At 47.2% G+C, this 27,150-nt stretch overlaps 1 protein-coding gene, 1 long non-coding RNA gene and 1 pseudogene across 2 annotated transcripts in view; 1 reads left to right on the forward strand and 2 right to left on the reverse strand.

Moving 5' to 3' along the window:
* CYTH3 (cytohesin 3) overlaps positions 1–3,353 on the reverse strand; it is a 68,428-nt gene extending 65,075 nt beyond the window's left edge. The window contains exon 1 of the mRNA XM_070362786.1: positions 3,147–3,353. Coding sequence (XP_070218887.1) covers positions 3,147–3,183 — 37 coding nt within the window. The 5' untranslated portion in view covers positions 3,184–3,353. The remainder of the gene's footprint in view (positions 1–3,146) is intronic.
* A 10,635-nt stretch (positions 3,354–13,988) lies between these two features.
* Positions 13,989–15,276, forward strand: LOC102267324 (protein FRG1-like; annotated as a pseudogene).
* A 281-nt stretch (positions 15,277–15,557) lies between these two features.
* LOC138985578 (uncharacterized) lies at positions 15,558–27,150 on the reverse strand. The gene is made up of 3 exons (XR_011462620.1): positions 26,911–27,150; positions 17,925–18,013; positions 15,558–17,583 (listed from the first exon to the last, which is right to left on the reverse strand). It is a non-coding gene; the product is annotated as an uncharacterized lncRNA (long non-coding RNA).

Here is a 27,150-nt window from a genome sequence, read left to right on the forward strand (position 1 = left end):
TTATGAGTTTTATTGAAGGAGGTGGAGCAGCTGTTCACCTAAAGCGCAGATTTCACTCGCATGTACACGGGCTTCGGTGCAGGGTGGGCGTGGAGGGCTGGAAGAGGGAGGGGCAAGCCCAGGAAAGTTATTCACTTCATCTGCCACAGATGGTCCACGCAGGAAGTTCAATCAGACGGGTTCCCAAACTGAGCCTTAGGACGGTGGCAACCAGCCAGACGAGCCAGGCACCTTCCAAATACAGACGCGTCTCAAGAACTGGTTGAGAACTGAAAGGCAACAGGGCCCCCGAAGGAATCAAAAATACCTTAACTGCACTCAACGCTCGGTTATAAACTACAATGTACTCTAGTCTCCCAGTACCCACTATGTGTTCCTCCTGAGAAAGGCCTTCCAGCCATTCCTACCACATCCTCTCCTTATCCTACATTTAAGGAACAAATAATGCCCTGGAGGAAAACTTCAATGATCCAAGCAGCAAGCAGGAGTCTCCTGTGAAGTCTCCTAACCCGACCAAGATATTAGCAAAGAAGATATTCTAAATCCTTTTGCCCCTGGCATGACTACTGCTTGAATAGATTATTTACCCTCTCTTGTAAACAAGCTGAAACTGACTTCCCCATATACAGTTCAAAGTTCTGTACTACACTCTTAAAAATATGCCAAAAAAACCTTACGTTTGCAAATGACTGGCACGCCAAATTATTCTCTTCCAAAGAGCTGAACTTCAGTTTTAAAAACAAGAATTTTAAAGTGAAGCAATTATTTTTTAGAAATCTATATGGTGATAAAAACTAGCGAACTGTAAAGAGGTATGTTAACTTCAAAACCCCCATCAATACAATTAAATATAAGCATACCAAATTTATATAATAATCACTGTATAATGACTCTTCTTTCAAAACTCTTAAGATTTCCACTTACTCAAAAACATATTCATTCTAAGACTGCCAAACATATTTTACAAGTGCCTTTCATAAAGCAAGGAAGAAAGATTTTATAAACTGTATCAATACCCGTTAATGCCACAGGGACATTTAGCAGTATAAGTATCTGTTCACTGTTGACTGTTCCAGTGAAGTGAATTAAAAAACACATACATTAAAAACAATCATAGCCCTTTTCCCACTGCAGGGTAAATTTTTAATAAGTTTTTTCCCCAAATTTGAAAGTAATATATACCATTCCATAAACTTGGAGAATAAAAACTGGAAAAATAAAACATCTGTATATCAGTTTTTACATTGTTTAGACCATAATACATAAGACTGCTTATTTTTTATGCTGGTGAAATATTTCATCCAAAAATGTCCCATAATTTACTTCACCAATCTATTAGGCACCGCAATTTCCAATTCTGTATTATGAATAGTGTTAATGCAAGCCTCCTGTGTGAGATATTTTTCTGACATCTCAAGACTGTATCCCCAGAAAGAGCTATGTTAATAGCCCAAAGTTTTGAGACTTTTGAGATGTAATACTATCCTTTGCTCTAGTCCTCAAGACCTATACTGGCTTCCGTTTTTACAAACATGTATACCTGCTCTGACCTTCAAGTTTTCATTTCTTAATTCACAGAATCCGAAACACCTTCGAATGAAATTGCCAAGCCAGCATGCTTCCTGGACGCGAATGTTAAACATTTAAGTATTATAGTGGTTCAGTCTTCATTTTCTAAGGAGGAGCTGCTTGTCTGCCTGTACCGTTACCCCAGCTGTGACAGGCAGGAAGCAGGGCGTCCAGGGAGAATCCATCTCTTGGACGCTTCAGACGGCAGTCTGGCTGGAGGAGGGTGTGCACCTGGGCTCCTTCTTCCCACAGAACTTTCCATCATAAACAACACAGCCACTCGGGGCCACAGTGCTACCCCTAGCTTCAACCAGGAGAAGTGAACTCCGCAAATGCCAGGGCTCGGGCCAACTTCCCACCCTCCCAGCCCCGCCGGCTTACTGCGAGGCAAACATCTCCCCCTGGAGCATCGCTTAAATTCTAGAAAGCACCTTGATTAACTACTTCATCCCGAAGCGTTCAATGCTGCTGATTCTTACAGGCAGCTGCTCCGGCAGCCTGTAATTAAGATTTTTTTTTTCTTTTTCCCAAACGCTCCCTTATTACAAGAGATTCTGATGATTCCGTCTGTCAGCATTTAGGAGATCTTTAGCAAAAAACACACACAGAGAGATCCTTCACTTCCAGTGTTCCTGTAAAAAACAGTGGTATTAACCCTTTGTGTCCCAAGCCAACGACTCACTCCATCCATAGACATTATGCAGACGCCTTATTCGGTTTGAAAGGCGTAATTCGCAGCATGACACGACAGGAATCTGTATTCCACTAAACAATTTACAGTCAAAGCGAATCTTCCAGCAAGAGGTGACTGAACGTCGGACGGGCAGCCTGGTTCTCTCTGGTCCCACCTGCGGGCGGGCAGCAGTTCCCGACTCCGACCCTCGTCTCCTCTGACTTTTTACTTATTGTTTTCCGCTGACTCCGTCACATTCCCTTACTTTCTAACACGCGTGTGCCCTCGCTGCCCCCTCCTCACTTAAACGACCCCCGTGACCACTTGGACCTAAAGCCAAGAAAACTGTCACGATGCTCAACCTTCTCTCCGCGGCCGCCCTTCCTGGACCCGGGGTATCCCCAATTCCAAACTTTGCCCTCCCGGTTTCCCGGGGTCCCCCCTGGCAATCCGCACCACCTGGGGAAGACGCCAGGAGGGTGGTCACCGGCGGTTGGGCTCCGAGGGCGTGGACGCCCTTGGCGACAGGAGGCGGGGAAGGTCGCCCCCAAGGTCCCCCGCCCCGGGGAAAGCGACCGCCGAGTCCCGGCCCGAGCCTCCTGGCGACCGCGGCCGTTCCGGACGCTCGCCCGGCCCGCGCGTCGACCCCGCCGGCCCCCGCCTCGGGGTCCCCAGCACCCCCGCCTCGGGCTCCGGGGCCCGGCGCGCCGCGGGCCTCGGCGGTCGCCAGCCGGCAGCGCTGTTACCCAGATGCGGTCTCCTCGGGCGGACCCGGACCCCCAGCCCCCCGAGCCGGGAGCGGTCGTCCCCGCTCCCCGGCGGTCCGGCGCGTCCGCGACCCACCACCCCCCCCCCCCCGCCGCCCCAGGCCGCCGGGCGGGCCGGCCACACCTCCGACACTCACCGCCGCCGCCCTCGCCGCCGCCGCCGTCTTCGTCCATCTTGAGGCGGCTGCCGCAGCCGGCGAGCCCGGAGCCGGCGGGCGAGGGGCCGCGGGTGCGGAGCGCGCGGGCGGCCAGGCGGCTCCAGCAGCGCGCGGGCCGGGTCGCGGCCCGGGCCTCCTCCCGCGGGGCGGGGCGCTCAGCGCGCCGCGCCGCCGTCACGTGGCGCGCAGGCCCCGCCCCGGGCGCGGTGGGCGGGGCCCCGCCGGCCCCCCTCGGGAGCGCGCGCGGCCCCGCCCGGAGACCCCCGCGCGTCTGAGACTGGGCCCTCGCGGGCAGGGGCCGGGGAGTGAGGCGTCGCGCCTCGCTCAGCCCCCGCTTTCCAGCAGCCTGTGGACCGACGTGGGGTCCGGAGCACAAAACCCGGCGACGAGGGGCTTGGAGGGGTGGTCCGGGGGGGTCCTCCTCGCACGTGTGCTCAGCGAAAAAGCTCAAGAAACATATTTAAAAGTCAAGCCTTCCTCCTTGGTCCGGAGGCATTTCAGAGTCATTCCAGCCAGAGTCATTCCAGCTTTTCAACCCTTTCTGGGGTGTCATGGAGGCTCTCCTTTCCTGGCCATGAGTGCGCTTTGACATTAATAAAGTGTAAAGCTTGTGGATGAACGTTATCTTAAGGCTGGAACCGAATCCCCAGCCGGCACACCTGGGGCCCACCCTCAGAGGGGTCGGCCAGACGCAGACGCTCCTGCCCTTTCGCGCAAGCCGCCCTGGGCAAGCTGCCAGCTGCCCTGGATTTACGATTCAGAGGGAGCTCTGAATTCAATTTCCCGTGGGCACAGCCAGGGTCCTCGGCACAGGCCTTCTGGGCAGCAGGCCTCCGCTGGCCCCTGCTCCGGACCTCCTTTCCCATTTCATATCTTGTTTCCAGTAAGTTCTCTGCTTCCCCCACACCACCACCACCATTGAATGTGACCCCTCCCAAGCTTTTCTGTTCAATTTGCTTGGACTAAATTGCATTAAAGAAAAGGAAACATTGTAATGGAGGAGATAATTCATCTCTAATACAGTTTACCAGCAACTGTTTTATATCTACAGATGGCCCATTGATTTGAAGGAACTTTCTGCTGTCATTTATCAAAACGGGCCATTTTCACTTTCTTTGTTCGAGGTTGTTGGATGATTCCAAAGAATTCAATCTCCTAATAATCTCAAGAGTTATACAACCAGCATTTGGGTGCTGCTCAAGGCTCCCCACATACTTCTGGGTGCAGATAAGATGTGTGGCTGCTTACGTGACAAGGGCACAGCAGAAAAGGGGTCTGGGTATCAGGTCTCAGCCCTCAGACTTGGCTTCCTGATCTTGTTCCTGTAGCCTTGGTTATCTTGGAGATAACAGCGTAGTTACTGAGAAAGAATGACAGTATACTTTGAACTTGATAATGTGACATGTGCAGCTTTGAACTCAATGATATTATCAATTTTAAGTACTTTTCAATGTCAGTTCCGAATTCTTTAGGTTTCTTAGAGTGTGATCTGTAGATGCTTCTCCCAAGTTTGACTCTGAAAATTGCTTCTCCAATCACCACCTAAGCTCATTTCCATCAGAATCAACCATAGCCCCGTTATTTTTAAGCAGAGAGTTAGATCAATATTATCCCCACAGCTTAGCCAGGGCCTCCATTTCCACAAAGCCTGCAAAAAGTGTTGGGAGAATAAAGGCTTAAGGTGTACACCTTTATTTCTGCACTTGAATGGTGTAATTGGAAGACTTAAAAACCTGCAGTGTGCAAAGGAATGAATATCTAATTGAAAAATTAGAATTTTTTTTTTTTAAAAAAGGAGCTGCCTTCCAGTGTCTCTTAATCCCACCAAGATGTGCTGTGCTATACTCAGTCACTAAGTTGTGTCCGACTCTTTGTCCGACTCTCTGTGCACTGTGGACTGTAGCCTGCTAGGCTCCGCTGTCCATAGCATTCTCCAGGCAAGAATACTGGAGCGGGTTGCCATTTCCTCCTCCAAGGGGTCTTCCTGACCCAGGGATCTAACCCGCTTCTCCTATGTCTCCTGTATTGCAGGTGGATTTTTTACCACTGAGCCACTGGGGAAGCCCCTCCCACCAAGGTAATAGACTTTTTAATCTGCTCACAGGCAGATTGCTCCTACAAAGGAAAATTAAGTATCCTAGTTATCCACTGAGATAGGCACTCACTTTATGCCCATTTATGTTACTTAGATGTTGAAAGCTTTATAAGTCAACCTGTAAGGAAAACAATTCATGTAGCAGACACCACTCCAAAGTAGCAAGTGTTAAACCCAAAACCTTGTTGCAATCTCATTCCATCAGACAATACATATTTAGGGACTTGATTGGTTTCAAGCACTGCCCAGGTGCTGGGAATAGGATGATGAAAAGGATAGATTCCTTTCCTGCCTTCAAGGGCCTTCTGACCTAGGAGGAATGTAGCCATTAAGCAAATAATTACTCAAATAATTATTTAATTGAAAATTTGATGTCCTGCTCTATTTATGGCATCATCATCTCAATGAACATAAGTCTGAGCAAACTCCGGGAGAGAGTGAAGGACAAGGAAGCCTGGCATGCTGCAGTCCATGGGGTTGCAAAGAGTGGGACACAACTGAGCGACTGAACAACAACAACTCTATTTAGACTTTCTCTTACTGTTTTCCTGTCTACTGGCTTTGCAGCCTTGAAACTCCTTCAGACCAAGACTGTAGTCTGTATTTATTATGTCTCTGTGAGCCACTGCAGGGCCTGGCCGTATCAAAGAAGGGGAGAAAGCAACAGTATTTGCTTGAATTGGACGTATCTGGTTTTGCTGCTGGACGACCATGAATCAGAAGTGGGAGACATCTTGAAAACATGTTGAAACCCATTTATCAGCCTTTGCCCATTGCAGAAAGAGCTTAAGAAATCAAAAAAATGTGCACACATTCCAGAAAGGTCAGAGGACTTCTCCTTTGTATTCATCTCAGTCCTCCAAGAGAAAGTCTATGCAGTTGGACAGAAGGGTCCTCGCGCAGCACTGACATCACAATAGCCCAAACTCTGCCAAGGCCAGTTTCTTCACCCTCAGCCAGAAAGAGGCAGCCCACGCCGCCTGCACAAAGCAGTTCCCGTGTCCTCTGATAACCAGTCAGGAGATTCAGAGACAGCAGTGACCGTCAGCAGATGGAAACCCCAGCTAATCCCTTACATCTGCTCAGGGATCTGGTCCAGCCTGGGGAAGGCACACACAGTGGCCCGCTCACTGCCAGATCACAGTCACGAAAGGAAAACAGTGCTTTCAGAAATCTAATTTCATCTAGGAAAGAAAATGTCTCATTGGAGTGGAGATGATTTTGTGCAGACTAGCGTTCTCCACTCTGCCCAGGCGAACAACAGGGGTCCAAGTGTCAAGTCACATCCTCATTAAATTTTCAAAGACCCAGACATCACTTCCTTCACAGAGTCCATCTCCCTTTCCAATCATTCAGGGCAGTCTACCTGGATCGTGTTCTCTTCCCCCTTGGAATCCACACAACTGACTTGAGTTCCGTGGCTTCACGTTACCAAGGACAGCTTAATTCCTTTCGGATTGATTAGTCACTTGCATTTTTGCAAGAACAAAGGCGGGCCAGATTTCTCAGTAATGGTAAACTTGGGCGGCGGGGGAGGGGGGGTGGGGGGGTGGGAATAACTTGGCCACCATTTTGAGCTATTTCTTTGGAAGAAAGGCATTTCACATACCCACTTGAGGCAACGTGGAAATTGAGTTCTCAAACACAAAGTGTCTTCTGTAGTAATAAAAAGCTGTCTTATTTTTATCTCCCTCTTCATTTTTATAGGACATCCCTGGCCTACTAAAAACAAAAATTTTTTTTTTTCTAATTTAAAAAAAGGTCCCCTTCAGAAGTTGGTCAGAGTCTGCTGTGTGCAGCTTAAACTCATTAGGAAAACCCATCCCCGGGTGCAGAGTGGACTGTCGGACAGGCAACTAAAAAGGAAAAAAAATGTGAAAATGACAAGCATCAGGACATCTGTGGTCCCTGTCCTCTGAATAGAAACCGCTCTTAGCCAGCAATCGAGTGGCAGAACAACACCCCTGACAGAGTATTCTATGACCCAGAGAGCCTCATTGTGCCCGAGCAAGTGTGAGTCTGCAGTTCGACTTGTCGGATGGCGAAAGCCAGCCACGAGTTCCCGTCATTCACTGACTTTGCCCAGTAAGGTCATTAGGTCCCAGCCACGAGGCATCACAGCACGTCACCTCTGCTAAGTGGATATTTCAGGCTCTAAAGTCAGACGGCCCGGGCACTTTGAGTTCTTGGCTGTGCGACCTCGGGCAAATGACTTCACCTCTCCTATCACCCTAGTTTCTGCGGCTGAAATGGAACTGACAATGACTCTGCCCCATACAGCTATTCTGAGAACTAGAGCTAGATCTATCATATGCCACGAGTGCGTGGCACACAGTAAGCACTCAATCGATGCTCCTCCTGTCACTCACAGAAAGCTTCTCTGCTCCCTCTTCCACGAGCCCACCAGGACGTAGGTGACAGGATTGGGAGGCAAGGGTGGATCTCAGTAAGGGCTCCCCGCCTTCACCGCCACCTTCTAGCTGCTCTGCTTCCAAGTCTGTTCTCCGGAACACACCTTGCCACGCCACACGCCCTCTGCTTGTGGATTGTCCCACACGTGATACCTCCTCAGTCGTGTAAAGAACTGGGGGGACTTCCCTGGAGGTAGAGTTAAGACTCAGCACTCCCGCTGCAGGGGACACTGGTCCCTGGTCTGCATGTGCCACGCAGCACAGCTGCCCCTCCACATCTACAAAAAGCCTACAGCTACCATCGTACTTATTTTTGAAAGACTGACAGATTTTCCCCTGAGATTGGGAACGAAGCCAGGATTTCACTCTCAGCACCACCGCTCCTCAGAGTCCTAGAAGTTCGAGCCAGAACGAACTTGCAAGAAATGCAAGAAAAGGCACACAGATGCCAAAGGAAAACACAAAAGCTCCTATTTACAGATGATGTGCTTGTCTACACAGAAACTTCCAAGGGATCCGTTTCAAAAGTCCCCTGGGACTTAGAAGTGACTTCAGTAAGGTCACAGGATGCAACAGCCACGTATAAAAACTAGCTGTATTTCTGTATACTGGCACCCAACACGTGCAGGTTCCCTCAGAGCACTGCCCCCAGAGAACCCCTGGTACCTCTAATTGCTCCCCAAAGGCCCCAGCTGCTCGGCAGTTACCTGGGGCCGGGTGGTGTTGCCTGGGGCGTGAAGGAGCCCCAGAAGTTTAACCTAAAAAAACAAAACAGACAAAAAGAAAACTGATGAAATGTGGTTGTACTTAAAAGGAGGTAGTCTGGCTTTCTGTGTATCAGGTTTGTGTGTTTGGAATTTGAAGATCCTTGCTGCCATTTATAGTTTTTGTTCATGTACCGAGCTGAATCGTGTCCCCCCTCCCAAAATTCACATCCACCCGGGACCTCAGAATATGACCATATTTGGAAGTAGGGTCTGTCCAGATGTAGTCAGTTAAGAGGAAGCCATACTGGATTAGGGTGGGCCGTAAATCCAGGGACTGGTGTCCTTATATAAGGAGAGGATGCACGCGGGGGAGATGGCCGCATGACAGAGGCGAAGCCTGGAGGGAAGCAGCTAGCATCTAAGGAAAACCAGGGACTGCTGGGGACCACCCACAGCCAGGAGAGGGGCTCCAGTCGGCCCTACTGACACCTTGACTTCAGACATCTGGCCTCCAGGACTGAAAGAGAATTCATTTCTGTTTGTTTAGTTTTTAAAAAATTTTTGGTTGAGATGAGTGGCATGCTGGATCTTATTTCCCCGACCAGGGATTGAACCCACATCCCGTGCATTGGAAGTGGGAAGTCTTAACCACCAGGGAAGCCCCACATTTCTGTTGATTTTAAGCACCCAGTTGGTGATCGTTTGTCACTAGGAAACAAATACGGTCAGATTCTGCCTTTCTGATGATCTAGAATAAGTAGCATCTTGCTAAAGATGCCTTAGGGGTTGGGGGAATGGTAGGGAGGGGGTCCCCGGCCAATCAGTGTGACTTCCTCACCAGGAGAGTGGATCCCAGATCCTATTTGGGAATTAAAGAAGTGTCTTCTATGCCAGAAAAAATGGGGCACACCCTCAAGCACGCAGCATTTTTCTGTGTGCAAAGAAGAGTTGGAAACATGGCAAACAAAAATCACATTCTTGCTCAGCCACATGAATGCGCTGCCCGGGGCGCGCTCGCCCGGCGCCTGCTTGCTCAGCAGAAGGCCGCGAGGGTCAGCTGGCTGGGAGCTTAGTCACAGCCTTTGGAACCCTCCTCCACAGCTTCCGAGTTCAAAGGAGAGGAGGAGGCGGCTCCCGGACGATCCCAGGGAGACACCCACCGGCACAGGTGAGTCAGGGTGTGACGCTGTCCTCATTTCTTCAAAGGTTTTCAAGTTGTCTCACCTTCTCCTGAGTGGAGGCAAGTTCCTCCTAGGTCTCTGCCCTGGTCTTCACCTTTCCACCTCCTTTTAATTCTCTAGACTTCCCTGGTGGCTCAGATGGTAAAGAATCCGCCTGCAATGCAGGAGACCCGGGTTGTATCCCTGGGTCGCAAACATCCCCTGGAGAAGAGAATGGCAACCCACTCCGATATTCTTGCCTGGAGAATGCCATGGACAGAGGAGCCCGGCGGGCTCCAGTCCATGGAGTAGTAAAGAGTTGGACTCGACTGAGCGACTATCACTTTCCCTTTCAGGACTAGAACAGGCAGTAGTGGTACGTGGCTGTCCCCCGAAGCCCCGCTGACAACAGCACAGTCAGTCTCTGCAACATCCCCAACATCCTCCCATGTCCATCGTGGAATAAGCACAATATTCTGATAACAATTTCTAAGCACCTGCTGTGTGCCAACCTCTGTACGAAGCCCCCTCCTAGCTGCCCTCCAGAGAGGTATTGTTAGGCCCCTCCAGAGGCCAGGAAGCTGAGTCCCAGGGACATAAATTACAGCTGTGGATGGAACTTCCCTGGTGGTTCAGTGGTTAAGACTGTGCTTCCACGGCAAGGACAGGTGTTCCATCCCTGGTCAGGGAACTGAGATCCTGCGTGCTGTGCGGTGCGTCCAATAAAAAAGGGAAGAAAAATAAAATAAAAGTGTGTAAAGAAATAAACTCTGTGCCCGACACCACCCAAGTAGAAAGTGGAGGCCCTGCCAATCATCTTGCCTCCACTGCCCTGACTCTTTTAAGACACGGTCCAACCTCTGAAACATAGAAAAAGGCAAACATTCCAGTTACCCCTGGAATAGCACACGTCGGGGAGTGTCTAGCCTTCTGCCTGGACGTGACAGATGTCCTCATCTGCACCCTTCCTTCTTTAAGTTCCTACCACGTGCCATGGACATCCATCAAGAGGCCCGGCTTCACGTGTAGAGCTGAACTTTCAAATGACTGGCCAGAGGGTTCGGGTTGGGGAGTAAGTACTCAGGGGGTATGAGGGCTCCTTGAAGGGGAGGCATGTACTTTGGAACCAGACGGAGGGGGTGGAGGCACGACATTGTGAAGGCGCTGAATGCTGCTGAATTGTGCACTTTAGAATGGCCAAGGTGGGGACTTCCTGGCGGCCCAGTGGTTAGGACTCCAGTGCCCTGGGGTGCAGGGTCGCTCCCTGGTCGGAAACGAAGATCCCACATGTTTCAAGGTCCAGGCAAAATTTTAAAATTTTTAAAAAGAAAAATAGATAGCTAATGGGAAGCTACAGTGTAGCACAGGGAGCTCAGCTCGGTGCTCCGTGACGATCTAGAGGACTGGGAGGGAAGCTCAGGAGTGAGGGGATGTGTGTATATGTATAGCTGATTCACGTCATTACATAGCAGAAACTAACACAACACTGTAAGCAATTATACTTCAATTAAATAAATCATCCAGCTCTAAAAATAAGTAGGATAATTAATTAATTAGTTTAATTAAATGGTTTATTTTTAGGTAATAAACAAGGACCAACTGTGTAGCACAGGGACCGCTACTCAGTACTCTGTTACAACCTATATGGGAAAGAATCTGAAAAAGAGTAGCTATATGTACATACCATATATATATAACCTAGACAGCATATTAAAAAGCAGAGACACTACTTTGCCAACAAAGGTCTAGTCAAAGCTATGGTTTTTCCAGTAGTCATGTATGGATGTGAGAGTTGGACTATAAAGAAAGCTGAGTGCTGAAGAATTGATGCTTTTGAACTGTGGTGTTGGGGAAGACTCCTGAGACTCCCTTGGACTGCAAGGAGATTAAAGCAGTCAATCCTAAAGGAAGTCCTGAATATTCACTGGAAGGACTGCTGCTGAAGCTGAAACTCCAATACTTTGGCCACCTGATACGAAGAACTTACTCATTGGAAAAGACCCTGATGCTGGGAAAGATTGAAGGCGGGAGGAGAAGGGGACAACAGAGGATGAGATGGTTGCGTGACATCACCAGCGCGATGGACATGAGTTTGAGCAAGCTCCAGGAGTTGGTGAAGGACAGGGAGGCCTGGCGTGCTGCAGTCCACGGGGTCGCAGAGTCGGGCACGACCGGGCAACTGACCTGAACTGAACTGATATGTACATATATAACTGACCGCTGTGCTGTACACCTGAAACTAACACAATGTTGTAAGTCAACTACACTCAAACATAAAATAAAAATTTAAATATATAGGGACTTCCCAGGTGGCTCAGTGGTGACGGATTCACCTGCCAATGCAGGAGACTCAGGTTCGACCCCTGGCTCAGGAAGATCCCCTGGAGAAATAACTGGAAACCCACTCCAGTATTCTTGCCTTGGAAACCCCATGGAATGGAGGAGCCTGGCGGGCTACAGTCCGTGGGGTTGTAGAAAGTCAGGCACGACTTAATAACTAAACACACACACACAGAGATGAAAATAAAATGGTTGATTTTATGTGTGCTGAATTTCGCCTTAATATAATAAATTAAAAGGGTTTGGGAAACAAAGACGAAGCAGCCCCACGGCTGATGACTCTATGCGGTCACATCCTAAAAGCCCATCACGCGTGTTTGCTGGATCCACAATCAGGAAGCAGCCGACTCCCCAGGACAGCCCTGATGTTGGCGGGTCGCCTGGTGAACTGCACCGGCGCACAGTTCGCTGGCACTGTCCTCCCCTCCCATGTCGGCGTCCCCACCTGTCACACGCCCTGGTCACACTCCAGTTGAAGTAGGACAGGATATCCAGGGACTGGAAAAGGAGGGTTAGCTGAGAGGTGACTCAAGGAGTTGGATTCTCCAACACCTGCCCCTTCAAGGCCATGAGCTCCCCTCCGGTGGCGCTTCTAGAAAACCGATGACAGACAGAACTACCTGCCCACGTCTCTGGGCACCCTCCCCAGGGAGCATGACGAGATGGCTGCCTAATTGCTGGGTGGCCTCTGATGGCTGTGACCCACTGAGACATGTCACCCGGCAGGTTCTCCAAGAGAAGCTGCAGGAGGCCCCAGCAGGACCAACCTGGCCACAGGTGAGGAAGGGCAGCTGCCAGCCTTCCTGATGGGGAGAGAAAGAAACTGAAAGCCAAGGGGCATCTGAACCATCCCGGCAGAGGTGCCCAAGGAAATCCCGGCCCACAGGCGGTCACAGCAGCCAGATGCACAACAGCCAGAGGTGAAACCGAAAGCCAGTGAGAACAGAGAGCCAGTGAGAGCGCGCTCTGCTCCGTGCTCCGTGGGACCTAAGTGGGAAGGAAATCCAAAAAAGAGGGGACACGAATACATGGGCATCCAGGTGGCACTATTGGTAAAGAACCTGCCAGTGCAGGAGACATCAGAGACTCAGGTTCGATCCCTGGGTCAGGAAGAGCCTCTGGAGGAGGAAATGGCAACCCACTCCAGTATTCTTGCCTGGAGAATCCCATGGACAGAGGAGCCTGGCAGGTTTGTGTCCATGGGGTCGCAAAGAGTCGGACACGACTGAAGCGACTTAACATGTACACGTATGTATACATATAGGTGATTCACTTTGGTGCACAGCAGAAACTAATACAACATCGTAAAGCAACTACACTCCAGTAAAAATTAACTTAAAAATGAAACAAACTTTAAGACTTCCCTGGTCTCTACTGGTCAAGGCTCCACGCTTCCAGCTCAGGGGGCACAGGTTCCACCCCTGGTCGGGGAACTAAGATGCCACATGCCGTGAGGCACGGCCAAAAATAAAGTGAAATAAACAAAGAAAGAAATTTCCTAAAATAAATGATCAAATGGTAATTAAAAACACACACACACACACAACGATGGCTAAAGGTGGAAACTCCCAAGTATCCATCAGCCATCAATGGAGGATGAGTAAACGATGAATCATTGCTCAGCTGTATAAAGCAATGACACACGCTACAATGTGGATGGACCCCGAAAACATGACGTCCTGCGGAAGAAGACAGACGCAAAAGACCGCATGCTGCAGGAGTCCATGTACATGAAATACCTCGAGAAAGTCAATACACAGACACAGAAAGCCAGGAGGAGGTTGCCGGAGGTGGGGGCATGGTGGATGAGGACTGCCTGCTTCCTGGGTGTGAGTTTCCCTTCGAGGGTGAGGAAAGTGTGTAGGAGCGGGTTAGAGGCGGTGGTCTCACAACATCACAAATGTGCTAAATGCTTCTGAACTTGCACTTTAAAATGGTTCGTTGGGCACTCTATTTGGGACTTCATGTTGGAATGAAAAAAGGCCTGGGATTTGGTGGAGACATGCCCGCTCCACTGGTGCGTACGTTTTCGGGGAGCTCAGGCTCCATCTCCACTCTCATGCCTCCCTCGCCCATTCCTGCTCTGGTTCACATGTTTGGCCATGACCATGGCCGAATACTCCTATGTGAAGTCCACCAAACTCGTGCCTAAGGGAACCAAGGCCAAGAGCAAGAAGAAAAAGAGCAAAGAGAAGAGAAAAAGAGAAGTGGATGAAGAATTGTTGGAATGTGGGGGACAGTAAAAAACTTTGGTGAGATTTCAGGAACCATAGCAACTGAAATGGATAAAGGAACCTAAATGGATAAAGGTTCCCTTGGGCACGAGTTTGGTGGACTTCACATAGGAGTATTCGGCCATGGTTGTGGCCAAACACGTGAACCGGAGCAGGAATGGGGGAGGGAGGCAGGAAAGTGGAGACGGAGCCCGAGATCCCCAAAAACATATGCACCAGTGGAGCGGGCACGTCTCCACCCAATCCCAGGCCTTTTTCCATCCCAACATGAAGTCCCAAATAGAGTGCCCAACGAACCATTTTAAAGTGCAAGTTCAGAAGTATGTCAAGTCCACTTGACAATGGACTTTTTACACTGGGAGCTTCACATAAACAAGCTGATGAGGCCCGAGTCCTCCAGAGCAGTTTACAGCTGTCAAACAGTCTGATTCCAGAATTGCCCTGAAATCTGGCTATGGAAAATACCTAGGTATAAATTCAGATGGACTTCTTATTGGGCGTTCAGATGCAATTGGACCTAGAGAGCAGTGAGAACCCATCTTTCAAGATGGGAAAATGGCTTTACTGGCCTCCAATGGCTGTTTTATTAGATGCAATGAAGCAGGTGATATAGAAGCAAAAAGTGAAATGGCAGGAGAAGAAGAAATGGTAAAGATCAGATCCTGTGCCAAAAGAGAAACCAAGAAAAAAGATGATATTCCAGAAGAAGACAAAGGAAATGTCAGTGTGAAATCTGCTGCTGCTGCTGCTGCTAAGTCACTTCAGTCGTGTCTGACTCTGTGTGACCCCATAGACGGCAGCCCACCAGGCTCCCCTGTCCCTGGGATTCTCCAGGCAAGAACACTGGAGTGGGTTGCCATTTCCTTCTCCAATGCATGAAAGTGAAAAGTCAAAGTGAAGTCGCTCAGTCGTGTCCGACTCTTAGCGACCCCATGGACTGCAGCCTACCAGGCTCCTCCAGCCATGGGATTTTCCAGGCAAGAGTACTGGAGTGGGGTGTGAAATCAATAACCTAAAAAAATTCCAGAGCTTCCAGGACCACAAGCTTAATATAAGTAAAGAAGACAGTAAAATTCTGAAAAAGGCCCGGAAACATGGATTCTTGCATGAAACACTTCTGGACAGGAGAGCCAAATTGAAAGCTGATAGATACTGCAAATGACCAGGATTTTGTTTCTGTCTTTTCCTTTTTTTTTTTTTTTTTCTGAATAATAAAATCAGTGTTTTTACCAGAATTAAAAAAAAAAACAGATTTGTTTTTTTAAGAAAGTTGTATACATTTTTGTGGGAAAATCTGCACAACATACAATGTACCAGGTTAGCCATCGCAAAGTATCTGGTTCAGGGGAAGGAAGTACATTCACGTTGTCATGCAACCACCACCACCACCACCACCCACCTCCAGAATTTTGTCATCTCCCCAAACTGAAACTCTGTCCTCATTAAACACTAGTTCCCCAGCCCCGTCCCTGGAAGGAAGGGGAGGAAGGAAGGAAGGAAGGGAGAAAAAAAAAAAAAGAAGCCCACCAACCCATCTAGATCCCTTTCACAGTGACTGTTTTAGCCACGGACTGGATTTGGGTCAAGGTGACCACAGCTCCTTCGGAATCCACCCTTCACCCTCCACCGTCATCCCCAGGGATGCGACTCAGTAGGCAACAAGTCAAAATACAAATGTGCGCAGGACAGCTGCAGCCTGGGCGGCCCTGTGAGATGCCGGTGGGAGAAAGCGCTGTCCTGGGCCTTAGACAACAGCTGGACGAACAACTCTCAAGTTGAAGTGCAGGAGAGAGGCGTCTGGGCTGCGGTTTCCTAAGTGTTCCAGAGCGGACGGCTCACTCCTGCTAATGGAACGGGCTGCGTCCGTTTCCTGGATTTCGCAAACGCGGGTAAAAACCCAGGAGAGAAGGCGCCCGCGCCCTCGCCAATCTCACCCGGTGCATTTGTGTGCTGAGCATTTGTGTGCTGAGTGTAACTTGGGGTTAATTATTGATGACGCGGCTCCAAATGAAGTGTTGGCGAGAGACCCGCTGCCTCTTCTAATTGCCAGGTTTCTGAGAAGAAGCTTCAGCCTGGAGGGATTTCATGATTAGAGTGAAAGGAAATAGGAAAAGCAAAGTGTGCTTTGGCCTGGTCCAAAAGAACAGAGCACTGAGAATTAACGGGGAGAATTAATTATTAATAACCAGAATATGAAAAGAGATGGGGGATGGTGAAGGAAAGATGGTTTCTCCCCGGCCCTCACCTGAATCTCCCACAACCAGAAACCAGGGGGAGCTGCCCACTGAGCTGGGCACTGGACGTGGAGCGGACTGATAGTTGATCCTGAGGATAAAACAGCATAAAGTTGCCTTCTGTCGGGAAATCTCAGAGCCCGGGGTCTAAGGTAGAGGGCCCGTCCCATGAAATCAGGTTGAACTTTGGTTTTCCAAAAACAGCACGTGGGACACCTATTAATTTCTAGTGCATCATCTAACGTTAAACAATGTTTTTCTATTGAAGTATAGTTGATTTACAGTATTGCGTTGATTTCTGCTGTAGAGCAAATTAATTCAGTTATACAGATACATGCATTCCTATTTCAAATATTCTTTTCCGTTATGGTTTATCACAGGAGATGGAATAGTTCCTCGTGCCATACAGTAGGACCTTGTCGTTCATCCATTCTATAGACAATAGCGTACACCCGCTAGCCCCAGCCTTGCACTCCGTCCGCCCCCAGCCCCGCCCCCTTGACAACCGGAAGTCCATTCTCTGTGTCTGTGAGTCTGTTTTGTAGACAGGTTCATCCGTGTTATATTGTAGATTCCGCATATAAGTGATGTCATATGTTATTTGTCTTTCTCTTTCCGACCTACTTCACTTAGTATGATCATCCTTAATTGCACCCACGTGGCTGCCGGTGGCAGTATGTCGTTCTTTTCGTGGCTGAGTAGTGTATTCTGCTGATACGCGCACCATGTCTTCTCTGTCCATTCGTCGGTCGAGGGACCTTTAGATTGTCTCCACATCCTGACTATTGTGAATAGTGCGGCTATGAACAGAGGGGTACAGTATCTTTTTGAATTAAGAGTTTTGTCCAGACATATGCCCAGGAGTGGGATTGCTGGATCATATGATAATTCTCTCTTTAGTTTTCTGAGTACTGTTTTCCATAGTGGCTGCACCAACTTGCGTGCCCACCAACGGTGTAGGAGGGTTCCCTTTTCTCCCCATCCTCTCTAGCATTTGTTAGTTGTAGAGTTTTTAATGATAGTCATTCTGATCGGTACGAGGTGGTACCTTATTATAGTTTTAATTTGCATTTCTCTGGTAATTAGCAATGTTGAGCATCTTTTCGTGTGTCTATTGGCCATCTGTATTTCTTCTTTAGACTTCTTCTATAGTCTATAGAGGTATTCTCATCTAACATCTTTGTAGCTATTTCTTACTTGGACAATGAGTATCCAGCCCTTGGATTATCCACACCCTACAAGACCAGGAAAGAAGAAAAAAATAGAACAAAGGAAAGTGAAAGTGAAAGTCGCTCAGTTTTGTCTAACTCTTTGCCACCCCATGCACTATACAGGCCATGGAATTCTCCAGGCCAGAATACTGGTGGGTAGCCTTTTCCTTCTCCAGGGGATCTTCCCAACCCAGGGATGGAATCCAGGTCTCCCACATTGCAGGCGGATTCTTTACCAGCTGAACCACAAGGGAAGCCCAGAAGAAAGGAACCACCTTCCAAATAATCCCATTTTGCTACTTAGAGAAAATTTGGTAGGGGAAGAAATTACAATGATAGTAGCTAAAATGCACTTTGAAAGTTACCTGTTTACTTATGCATCATCCTTGTCCCCGGCCATCAATGACAACCAAGAGTTGACTTGTTTACCAGTCTAAATCCCAGGTACTCTTCCCTGGAAGCAAGAAGTGGCATATCAGGATGTGGTGAGAAGTCCCGTGGCAAAGACACAAGCTGTAACTCAGTTGCTGGAGGATTTTTTTCGTCTGCATCCCACCAGGCAGGTCTGAGTGCCTGTGACCTTGGAGGCACATTTTACTTCTTCACCTTTCCCTCCACACACCTCAGCAAGAACTATCCACTGAGGTGTGGAATTTAATAATAGGCACACCTAGTTAGAGACACTGCGTTTGCCTGTCCCAGATCATTGAAAACAAGATGTCTCCTGAACCTGCCTGCCAATGCGGGAGATTCAGGTTCGATTCCTGGGTTGGGGAGATGCCCTGGAGAAGGAAATGGCACCCCACTCCAGTATTCTGGTCTGGAAAATTCCATGAACAGAGGAGCCTGGCGGGCTACAGTCCATGGGGTGGCAAAGAGTCAGACACGACCTGAGCGTACATGCATGGTACACACAGGTGGTGATGGGTGCTCACCACCACTGAACTGTACATTTAAGGATGGTTCAAATGACGGATTTTGTTATGTGTATTTTTACCACAATAAAAACACAGGATAAAAAATTATTGTATATGATGTGATCCTAACCACATAAGAAAGTTACATGTAAAATATTCTGAACAAAATAGACCAAAATAGTAACAGTGGTTGCCTTTTGATAAGAGATAGATGACTTTCATTCTCCTGTCTCTATTTTTCTGTTATATTCTGTATACTCTATTATGTGGGTGTTTATTGTCATATTCAGGAAAAGATAAACTTGAATTTTTAGATGCAGCCTAATAGAACAAAGGGAGAATTGGAATTTCCAATGTAGTTTTCTCCACAATTTGCTCACAAACATAGCAACCTACCCTCCGCCTTCTTTCCAGAGATGAGAAATTTGTCTGTAAAACAACTTTAAAACCCAGTATTTCAGAAGGAAAAAAAATATTGGAAATAAAGTCCACGTGTGTTTAAGTGTCTTTATTTGTCTTGATTTCGCTTAACCTGTTCTTTTTTTCCTTGGATCCCCCATGAACTTAGAAGACACAGCCACAGTGCAGCTGAGATTTTGCCTTTGCTAGTAAGTTAGTTTATGAATGTTATAAATATAACTGATTTGTAAGGGAGAAAGCACATTCTTGGCAAAAACCAAATGTCTCTTAAGATGGGCTTAATTAAAACAAAATACTCTTTAAATAGAATACCTCATCAGAATGCATGAAAATTTGAGAAGTTGAACATGACAAAGTAGGCTTAACGATATAAGATCATTTAAAGCAAAACATTCTTCTTTGTAAGAGTCCCAAAATATGCCTAAGGGTGCACGAAAAGTCAAGACTGCAGAACAAAGACTCTGTGTTTGAAATTTTAATGTGCACATTAAAAAAAGCCAAGAAATACGACCATAATCTGGGTGAGATTAGACAAAACCAGGAAGGTGATAAAATAGCAGAAGGAAGTGCCTTTCAACAGAAGAATTCTAGGCTTTATGCATGAGACCTCAGCTCTAAAAACGACAGTGGCAAGCAGCCACAGTCAAGGCAAAACTCCATGGTTAAAAGACAAAGGGCATTTAAAAAGTTATTTCCATTTTCCTCCTCTGAAAAGGCTTTTTTCATTTGTTTGGTTAACTATGAAATTTTATTAAATTTCCCAAATGGTCTTACCACGTACTGTGTAAGTAACCAGCAACGAAGTTCTCCTGATATGAATTTCTGAAACAGCTATGATTTGAAGGTACACCTAAGTACAGCCTCATACTCCAAAGGGTCAGTGAAAAACAACCTCTGAAGACCGATAGTCCTTACAATGGATTTGCCAAAAAGCAAGCATCCCGTTTTAAGCTCAAGGTTCTATCTGTTTCATTTGCCGACACTTAAAAGGTGCATGTTGGGGAGATGCTGGGTGGTCGGGTCCCATGGGGCAAATGTTTATTTGTCAATAGGGACCTTTGAATGCCTGGATCTGCTCACCTGGCCTCACGCACCCAGCATCCCCAGCCAAATCCTTGTTTTCATTGCTGACCCACCTAAAAGCTGCTGTGTGGTTGAAAAGCACAGGCCTGGGACTTCCCTGGTGGTCCAGAATCCACCTTGCAACGCTGGGAACTGGGGTTTGATCCCTGGTCGGGGAACTAAGATCCCACCTGCCACAGAGCGACTAAGCCTGCCTGCCCCAACTACTGAGCCCAAGCACTGCAGCTAGAGTCTATGCACTGCAGCAAGAAGACCCCACGTGACACAGTGAAGACCCCACGTGCCTCAGCGGAGGCTTGACACCGCCAGAGAAAGAAAGTGCATTTCCATTGCAGGGGCTGTGAGTTCGATCCCTGGTCGGAGAACTAAAATCTCATAAGCTATGTGGTGCACCCGAAAAATAGGGGAAAAAAAACCACCTAATTTTTCCATTTCCAATTAAATGACTAATTTAAGAATATACCATCTTTTTACCTTTCTATCTGGAATCCTCAGGGCCTGGAGTGTTTGAAGGTGATTTTTTCATGGATGGGTGGACTCAGAATACTTACATGTTTCCCAAGTAAAGAACCTACTTTCGTTTCTAAAAATACCATATGCTCTGAGCTCCATCACATTCTTTTTTTTTTTTTCCCCAGGCAGGATCAAGAGTGGGCTGGGATAAAGTGAGGTAAAGCACCTCCTGACTGTGAGTTACATTTCCCCACACCATGAGTCTTTTAATGTAGTGATTAATCGCCCCAGACTTTGATGAGAGGTGCCTGAGAGTCATTACTTGGGTAAGGATTGGGAAAGGGGATTGGGTCACGTTTGCATTTTGGAAAGATGTGTGTGGGAGGAGGGAGGTTTGGAGGGTTAAGACAGGAGGCAGAAAAACAAGTTTGGGATTTGATGCAGGTCAAAGACAAAGGCCTAGTGGTAAAGAACCCGACTGCCAATGCAGGAGAGGTAAGAGATGCGGATCCGATCCCGGGCTCAGGAAGATCCCCTGGAGGAGCGCATGGCAACCCACTCCAGTATTCTTGCCTGGAGAATCCCCTGAACGGAGGAGCCTGGCGGACTATGGTCCGTAGCGCAGAGTCAGACGTGACTGAAGCAATTTAGCAGCAGCAGCAGCAAAGATGAGGGCACAAGCTCGGATGGCAGGAGTGGAGATGGACAGGGAGGAGTGGGCAGATTCAGATATAAAAGGATATAGAGGGACTTCCCTGGTGGTCCCGTGGTTAAGAATCCACCTTGCAATTCAGGGGATTTGGGTTCGATCTCTGGTCAGGAAACTAAAATTCCATGTGCCATAGAGCAGCTAAGCCTGTGCACTCCGGGGCCCAGGCACTCTGGGGCCCATGTGCCACAGCGAGGATCCAGCATGCCGCAACTAAGACTCAATGCAGCCAAATAAATAAAGGGGCCAGGTGGTTCAGTCCCTGGTCAGGGAACTAAGATCCCACAAGTCACACGGTGTGGCTCCCCACCAAGAAATGTTATGCTGATGGAGGACCCGACAGGAATGCAGACTGTCACTGCAGAGCCACGAGTCTGATCAAAACTCTGTCATCTGAAAATATCACGCTCTGTGAAAGAAGCCAGACACGAGAGGTCATGACATAGTTCCATTTATCTGTGAAATGCTGGCAGATGCGCAGAGGTAGAAAACAGGCTGTGCAGAGGAGGGAATGAGCCTGGGGTTTCCTCCTGGGCTGATGAAAACGTCTGGAGCTAGACAGTAGTGACGGTCGCCCAGTATTCCGAATGTGCTAAGTGGCCACTAATGGTCAATTTCATGTCATGTCTTACGAGCAAAAAAAAAAAACGATCATCTCGTTTCCATAAAGGGAAAAAAAGGGATAAATTGGACCTCATTAAAACTAAAGAGATTTGCTCTACAGAAGACGCTGATAAGGGGATGAAAAGACACATCACAGACTGGGAGAGATTATTTGCAAATCACATAGCCAACAAAGCACTTGTACTGAGAATACATAAGAAATTTTCAAAACTCAACAGTAAAAAAGAACAAGTGGGCCACTTGGATCCAGTGGAAAAAGCGTGGAGGAGAAGTGCCTTTCCATGGCTCTCTTTAACAAGAAGTCTGTGCGATTATCTGACGATGTCTGTGTCCCCTCTTAGAGCTCAGAAAGCAGGGACTTGGCCTGGTTTTGCTCACCATGCGTCCTGTGTCTGGCTCAGGGCCCAGCACATAGTAAAAGCAGAATAAATATGAATGAATGAATGGGCAGGCACCTGGACAAAGTGCTGGCCAAATGGACCTAGAACCTCTAACGCATGACGGCTGGAGAGCCTTAGAACACAGCCCCCCAGCAACAGCAATGGGCAAAGAGGAGCGCATTCATGCACTCATTCACTCAGTAAGTACCTACTGTGTACCAGGCTCTGTTTTAGGCATATGAAATACATCCACGGTCGAAACAGACAACAATTCCTACACTTGTGGAACATAACTTTACACTAAATGAAAAGATAACGAGGCATTATTCGCAACAGCCGAAAAACGGACACAACTCTTGTCCACAGACGGATGATAAATGGATAAACAGAATGCATCCCTCCACACAACGGAATGCTCTTCAGCTTTAGAAAGAAAGGAGCTTCTGGCACCCGCTACAACGCAGGTGAACCATGAGGACGTGATGCTGAGCGAAATAAACCAGACACGAAAGGACAGATACTGTGTGATCCCACTTCTATGAAGTCCCTGGAGGACATATTCATGGGGACAGAAAGTAGAAGAGTGGGCGCCAGGGGCTGCAGAGGGGGCGGTGAACCGGGAGTGAGTGTTTAAGGGGAGCAGAGCTTCAGTTGGGGAAGATGAAATGAGTTCTGGAGATGAGGGCGGTGATGGGTGCCTAACAGTGTGAATGTCCTTAATGCCCCTGAACTGGATGCTTAAAACTGGTTAAAATGGTAAAACTTTATATTAGGTGTATTTTACCACAACTTAAAACATCCTGATAATAAGGTCTGTGGAGAAACGAAATTTGTGAATAGAGATCACCATTTGAAGGAGAGCAGTCAGAGTCCTATTCATCCTTCAATTCATATTCAATTGATAGGAGGATTTTTAGCTGCTCTGGATAGATACAATGATGTTACCAATGACTGAGGGGGAAGAATATTAGTGCCAAGAAGGTCATGTAAGGGACCTCCCTGGCAGTCCAGTGGTTAGGACTCTGCTCTCACTGCCGTGATTGGGTGGGTGGGGGTGGGGGGGCCCTGGGTTTGACCCCTGACTGGGGGAATTAAGATCCCATAGGCTGCAAATCAGGCCAAATAAAAGAAAACAAAAAGATCACTTAATGGATCTCCTTCTGTTATCGAAAATAGAGGGAGGAGAATATTCTGAATACAGTATCCAAGAGCCTTAGGGTCTTCCCGCCATCGTGGGTTAGGACTGGCACTCTCCCTGCAGAGGGCATGAATTCGATCCCTGGTCAGAGAACCAAGAAGAACCAAGTCCCACGCCATGCAGGGACTTATTAAAAATTGGGGCATTAAAAAAAAAGGCTACATTTACAGTACTGAAACATTCTTTCCCAAGCCTTTCTGTTGGCAATAAGCATAAACTAGAAATGGCACCCCACTCCAGTGTTCTTGCCTGGAGAATCCCAGGGACCGGGAGCCTGGTGGGCTGCCGTCTATGGGGTCACACAGAGTCGGACACGACTGAAGTGACTTAGCAGCAGCAGCAGCAGATCGTACCACTGACTCATCTTGATAAACATACTATACTTAAAGTAAAGGATCAAATCTGTTTTTTTTTAAGGAACAAAGACTTGGAGGGGGAGAGGAAATGGGAGTCACCATGGGGGGAGTGTGGGGGGAGTAGCTCAAAGAAGGAGGCTCTGAGGAGGGACAAGGAGGGTGCGGAGGCTGGGATCAGCCAGGAGGCGGGAGGAGGTCAGGAGAGAACAGGACGCCGGTGACATGGAGCCACGGAGGCACTGCTGGGACTTCGAGAAGTGAAAGTGTTAGTCACTCAATCGTGTCCGACTCTGCAACCCCATGGACTGTAGCCCACCAGGCCCCTCTGTCCATGGGGATTCTCCAGGCAAGAATACTGGAGTGGGTTGCCTTTCTCCTCTCCAGGGGATCTTCCCGACCCAGAGATGGAACCCGGGTCTCCAGCATTACCGGCAGATTCTTTACCATCGGAGGCACCAGGGAAGCCCTGGGGCTTCGACTGTTCATCTAAATCAGAAGGAAAGGAAGAAGCTTTTGTGCAAAACGTAAGATCAGTTTCCACAAAGCGGCCGAGAAAAGAACCCAAAGCTGTGTTCCCGGGACTGGCTGTAGCTTGACGCCCAGGCCTGCTTCTTCCTGCTGCTTAATCCATGCCAGAGTCAAAGGCGTCTAGAAAAAAAACACTCGGGGAGAGGAGGGTGACAGGCTCTTAAGGAAACTTGAGAAAAACTTAACAGACCACTGGTCCACATGACTGATACCTCAGTTTCAAGCACGAGCTCCGTTAAACCTGGATGTTGTCTTGGCTCCTAAGAACAGCCGTGTGCTTCAGGATGATAAATCTCCAACGTAAATGAAACAAAATACAATGGGAACTTTCCTGGCTTTCAAGTGAATGCTTTCATTGTAGTTTTGAAGTTTCACACGTACAACTGAATTATTATGCAGATGTTAAAAAATAGGAGGTAGGTCTCTAACAGCCGTGAGAAAAGATGTCTAGGATACCTTATGAAATGGAAAAAAAAGAAGCAAAGTAAAGCAGTTTGCATTCATCTCATTTTGGTTAAAAAAAAAAAAGTATTTACATGAATAGGTTTATAGTACCTGCAGAAGAAAAAAAATCCTCTGATATCAGTTAATATGGTTACATCTCTGCTAGAATATCAGAGAACTTTCACATTCTATATTATATATTTCAGAAGTGCTGGAAGTTTAAAAATAATGAACATCCATGACCTCTGTGATCAGGAAGGAAAATAAAGATGTTTTCAATGGAATATCTAGAATACATAAATGTCCATCAAAATTCAACAGTAAAAAACACTCTATACAGAAAAATAAACAAGAAATCTAGGGAAATTACCCGGTGGTCCAGTGCTTAGGACTCGGCACTTTTACTTCTGTGATTCAATCCCTAATCAGGGAATGAAGATCCACAAGCCTTGAAGTATGGCACCACCCCCCCCAAAAAAAAGGAAAAAGAAATCTAATTTTTAAATGGACAAAAAAATACATAGATATTTCAACAAAAAGTGTAGAGATGCCAAGCACATGAAAAGATGTTCAACATCATTAGTCACTGAGGAAATGCAAACGAAGAACACAATGAAGTATCACTATGTATGTGTCAGAATGGCTAAAATTAAAAATAGTGACAATACCAAATGCTGGTGATGATGTGGAGAAGCCAGATCACACATCCATGGCTGGTGGGAATGGGAAATGAGACAGCCACTTTGGGAACCAGTCTGGAGGTTTCTTACACAACTAAATATGTTCTTTCCATATGACCCAGCAATTGCGCTCCTGGGCATTCATCCCAGCAGAATGGAAGTCTATGCTCATACACAACCTGTGCATGAATGTTCATAGCAGCTCTACTTGTAACAACCTGAAGTGGAAACAACAAAAGCGTCCGAGAACAGGTGAATGGTTACACAAGCTGCGATGTATGATTCTGTCATAGGGACAGAAAACAGATTAGAACTAGGGGTTGCCCACCCATGGTGGGGCAAGAAGACGAGTAAGTAAGGCAGAAAGAGATAGCTTATCACGCAGACCCCTTGTGCTGATAGGACAATTCTGTGTCTTAATCGTGACGCTGTTTACATGAATCAACATGTGTGATAAAATTGCATACAGGCACATACACACACACACGTGCACACACAAGTAAAACTAGTGAAATCTAAATTGGTTCTGTAGATTATATCAATTGAGTTTCCCAGTTATTACACCTCATGTCTACTATCTACATGTATGTTACTATCTGTATAGAAAAATATTATATTACGATAGTCATGCAAGGTATCACCATTGGACAAAACTGTTTGAAGAGCACCTTCCTATACATTTTGGCAACTTCCTGTGAAATCTAGAATTATTACTTGTTCAAAGTTTAAAAAAAAAAAAAACCTCATATGGGGGGACTTCCTGGGTAGTCCAGTGGTTAAAACGCCACGTTCCCAGTGCCAAGCGGCTTGGATCTGATCCCTGGTCAGCGAACTAGATCCCACCTGCCACAGGTCAGAGTTCGCATACAACAACTCAGACCCATCGCAGCCAAATAAATAAATATTTTTTAAAAAACTCATATGGAGACAGATAATGAAATTCCTCTGCATTAACAAAACCTACTTTCATCAAAAATTTTAAAATATTTCTTCCATTTTCATTTAACCTATATTTTATGGGCGTGAATTCTTTGGGACTTTATTGAACTATTTTAAACATGTCTTTCAACTTGGGTCCAAAAAAAAGTTCTCCATCCTTCGATCTGATGGATTAATAAAAATCAGATGACTCTGGACATCTGTATTTATCACCGTTTCAGAAAGTGCAGTCTATAAACCACCTGGGATGAATGAAAAGATGCAGATTGCAGGGCCTCCCCAATTCTTCTAAATCGAGCTCTCCTGGGATAGGATCTGGCAGTCTGCACTTATTATTTCCAGTGATTCTTTTTTTTTTGGACATGCTATGCAGCATCGGGATCTTAGTTCTCCAACCAAGAATTGAACCTCTGCCCACTGGCTTGGGAGAGAGGAGTCTTAACCACTGGACCACCCAGGGAAGTCTCAATGGACTTTCTTTAACTTGAATTTGGGGGGATGGGTCTCTGGGTCAAGTTTATGCTCTTAATCGTTGATGAAGGTGAGTTTTCTAGTTTTTAGAAAGGAAGAAAGAAAGAGAAAAAAGAAATCTTGGTTCTAGAAAGGAGCTCACTGCTCACCGGCGTGCACAGCAATCCTCGGTCTCTCCTTCCTTCTCACCCCAGCGAGCGTCTTGAACAGAAGCAGCGCCCGTCTTTCCCGGACTCAAGCAATTCAACAAGCAGCTATTTTGGCTAATCTTTCAGATTAGTCTTCTTAACTGCCAGAAAAACGGCGCCTTAAAAAGGAAATGTTTCTGCCTAAGAACTTATAACCAGTTGAAAATAGTCATGATCATTTAAAAAAATAATGCTGCATAA

This window comes from Bos mutus, chromosome 25, assembly GCF_027580195.1.
Source record: "Bos mutus isolate GX-2022 chromosome 25, NWIPB_WYAK_1.1, whole genome shotgun sequence".
In the NCBI taxonomy this organism is placed as follows: Eukaryota; Metazoa; Chordata; class Mammalia; order Artiodactyla; family Bovidae; genus Bos; species Bos mutus.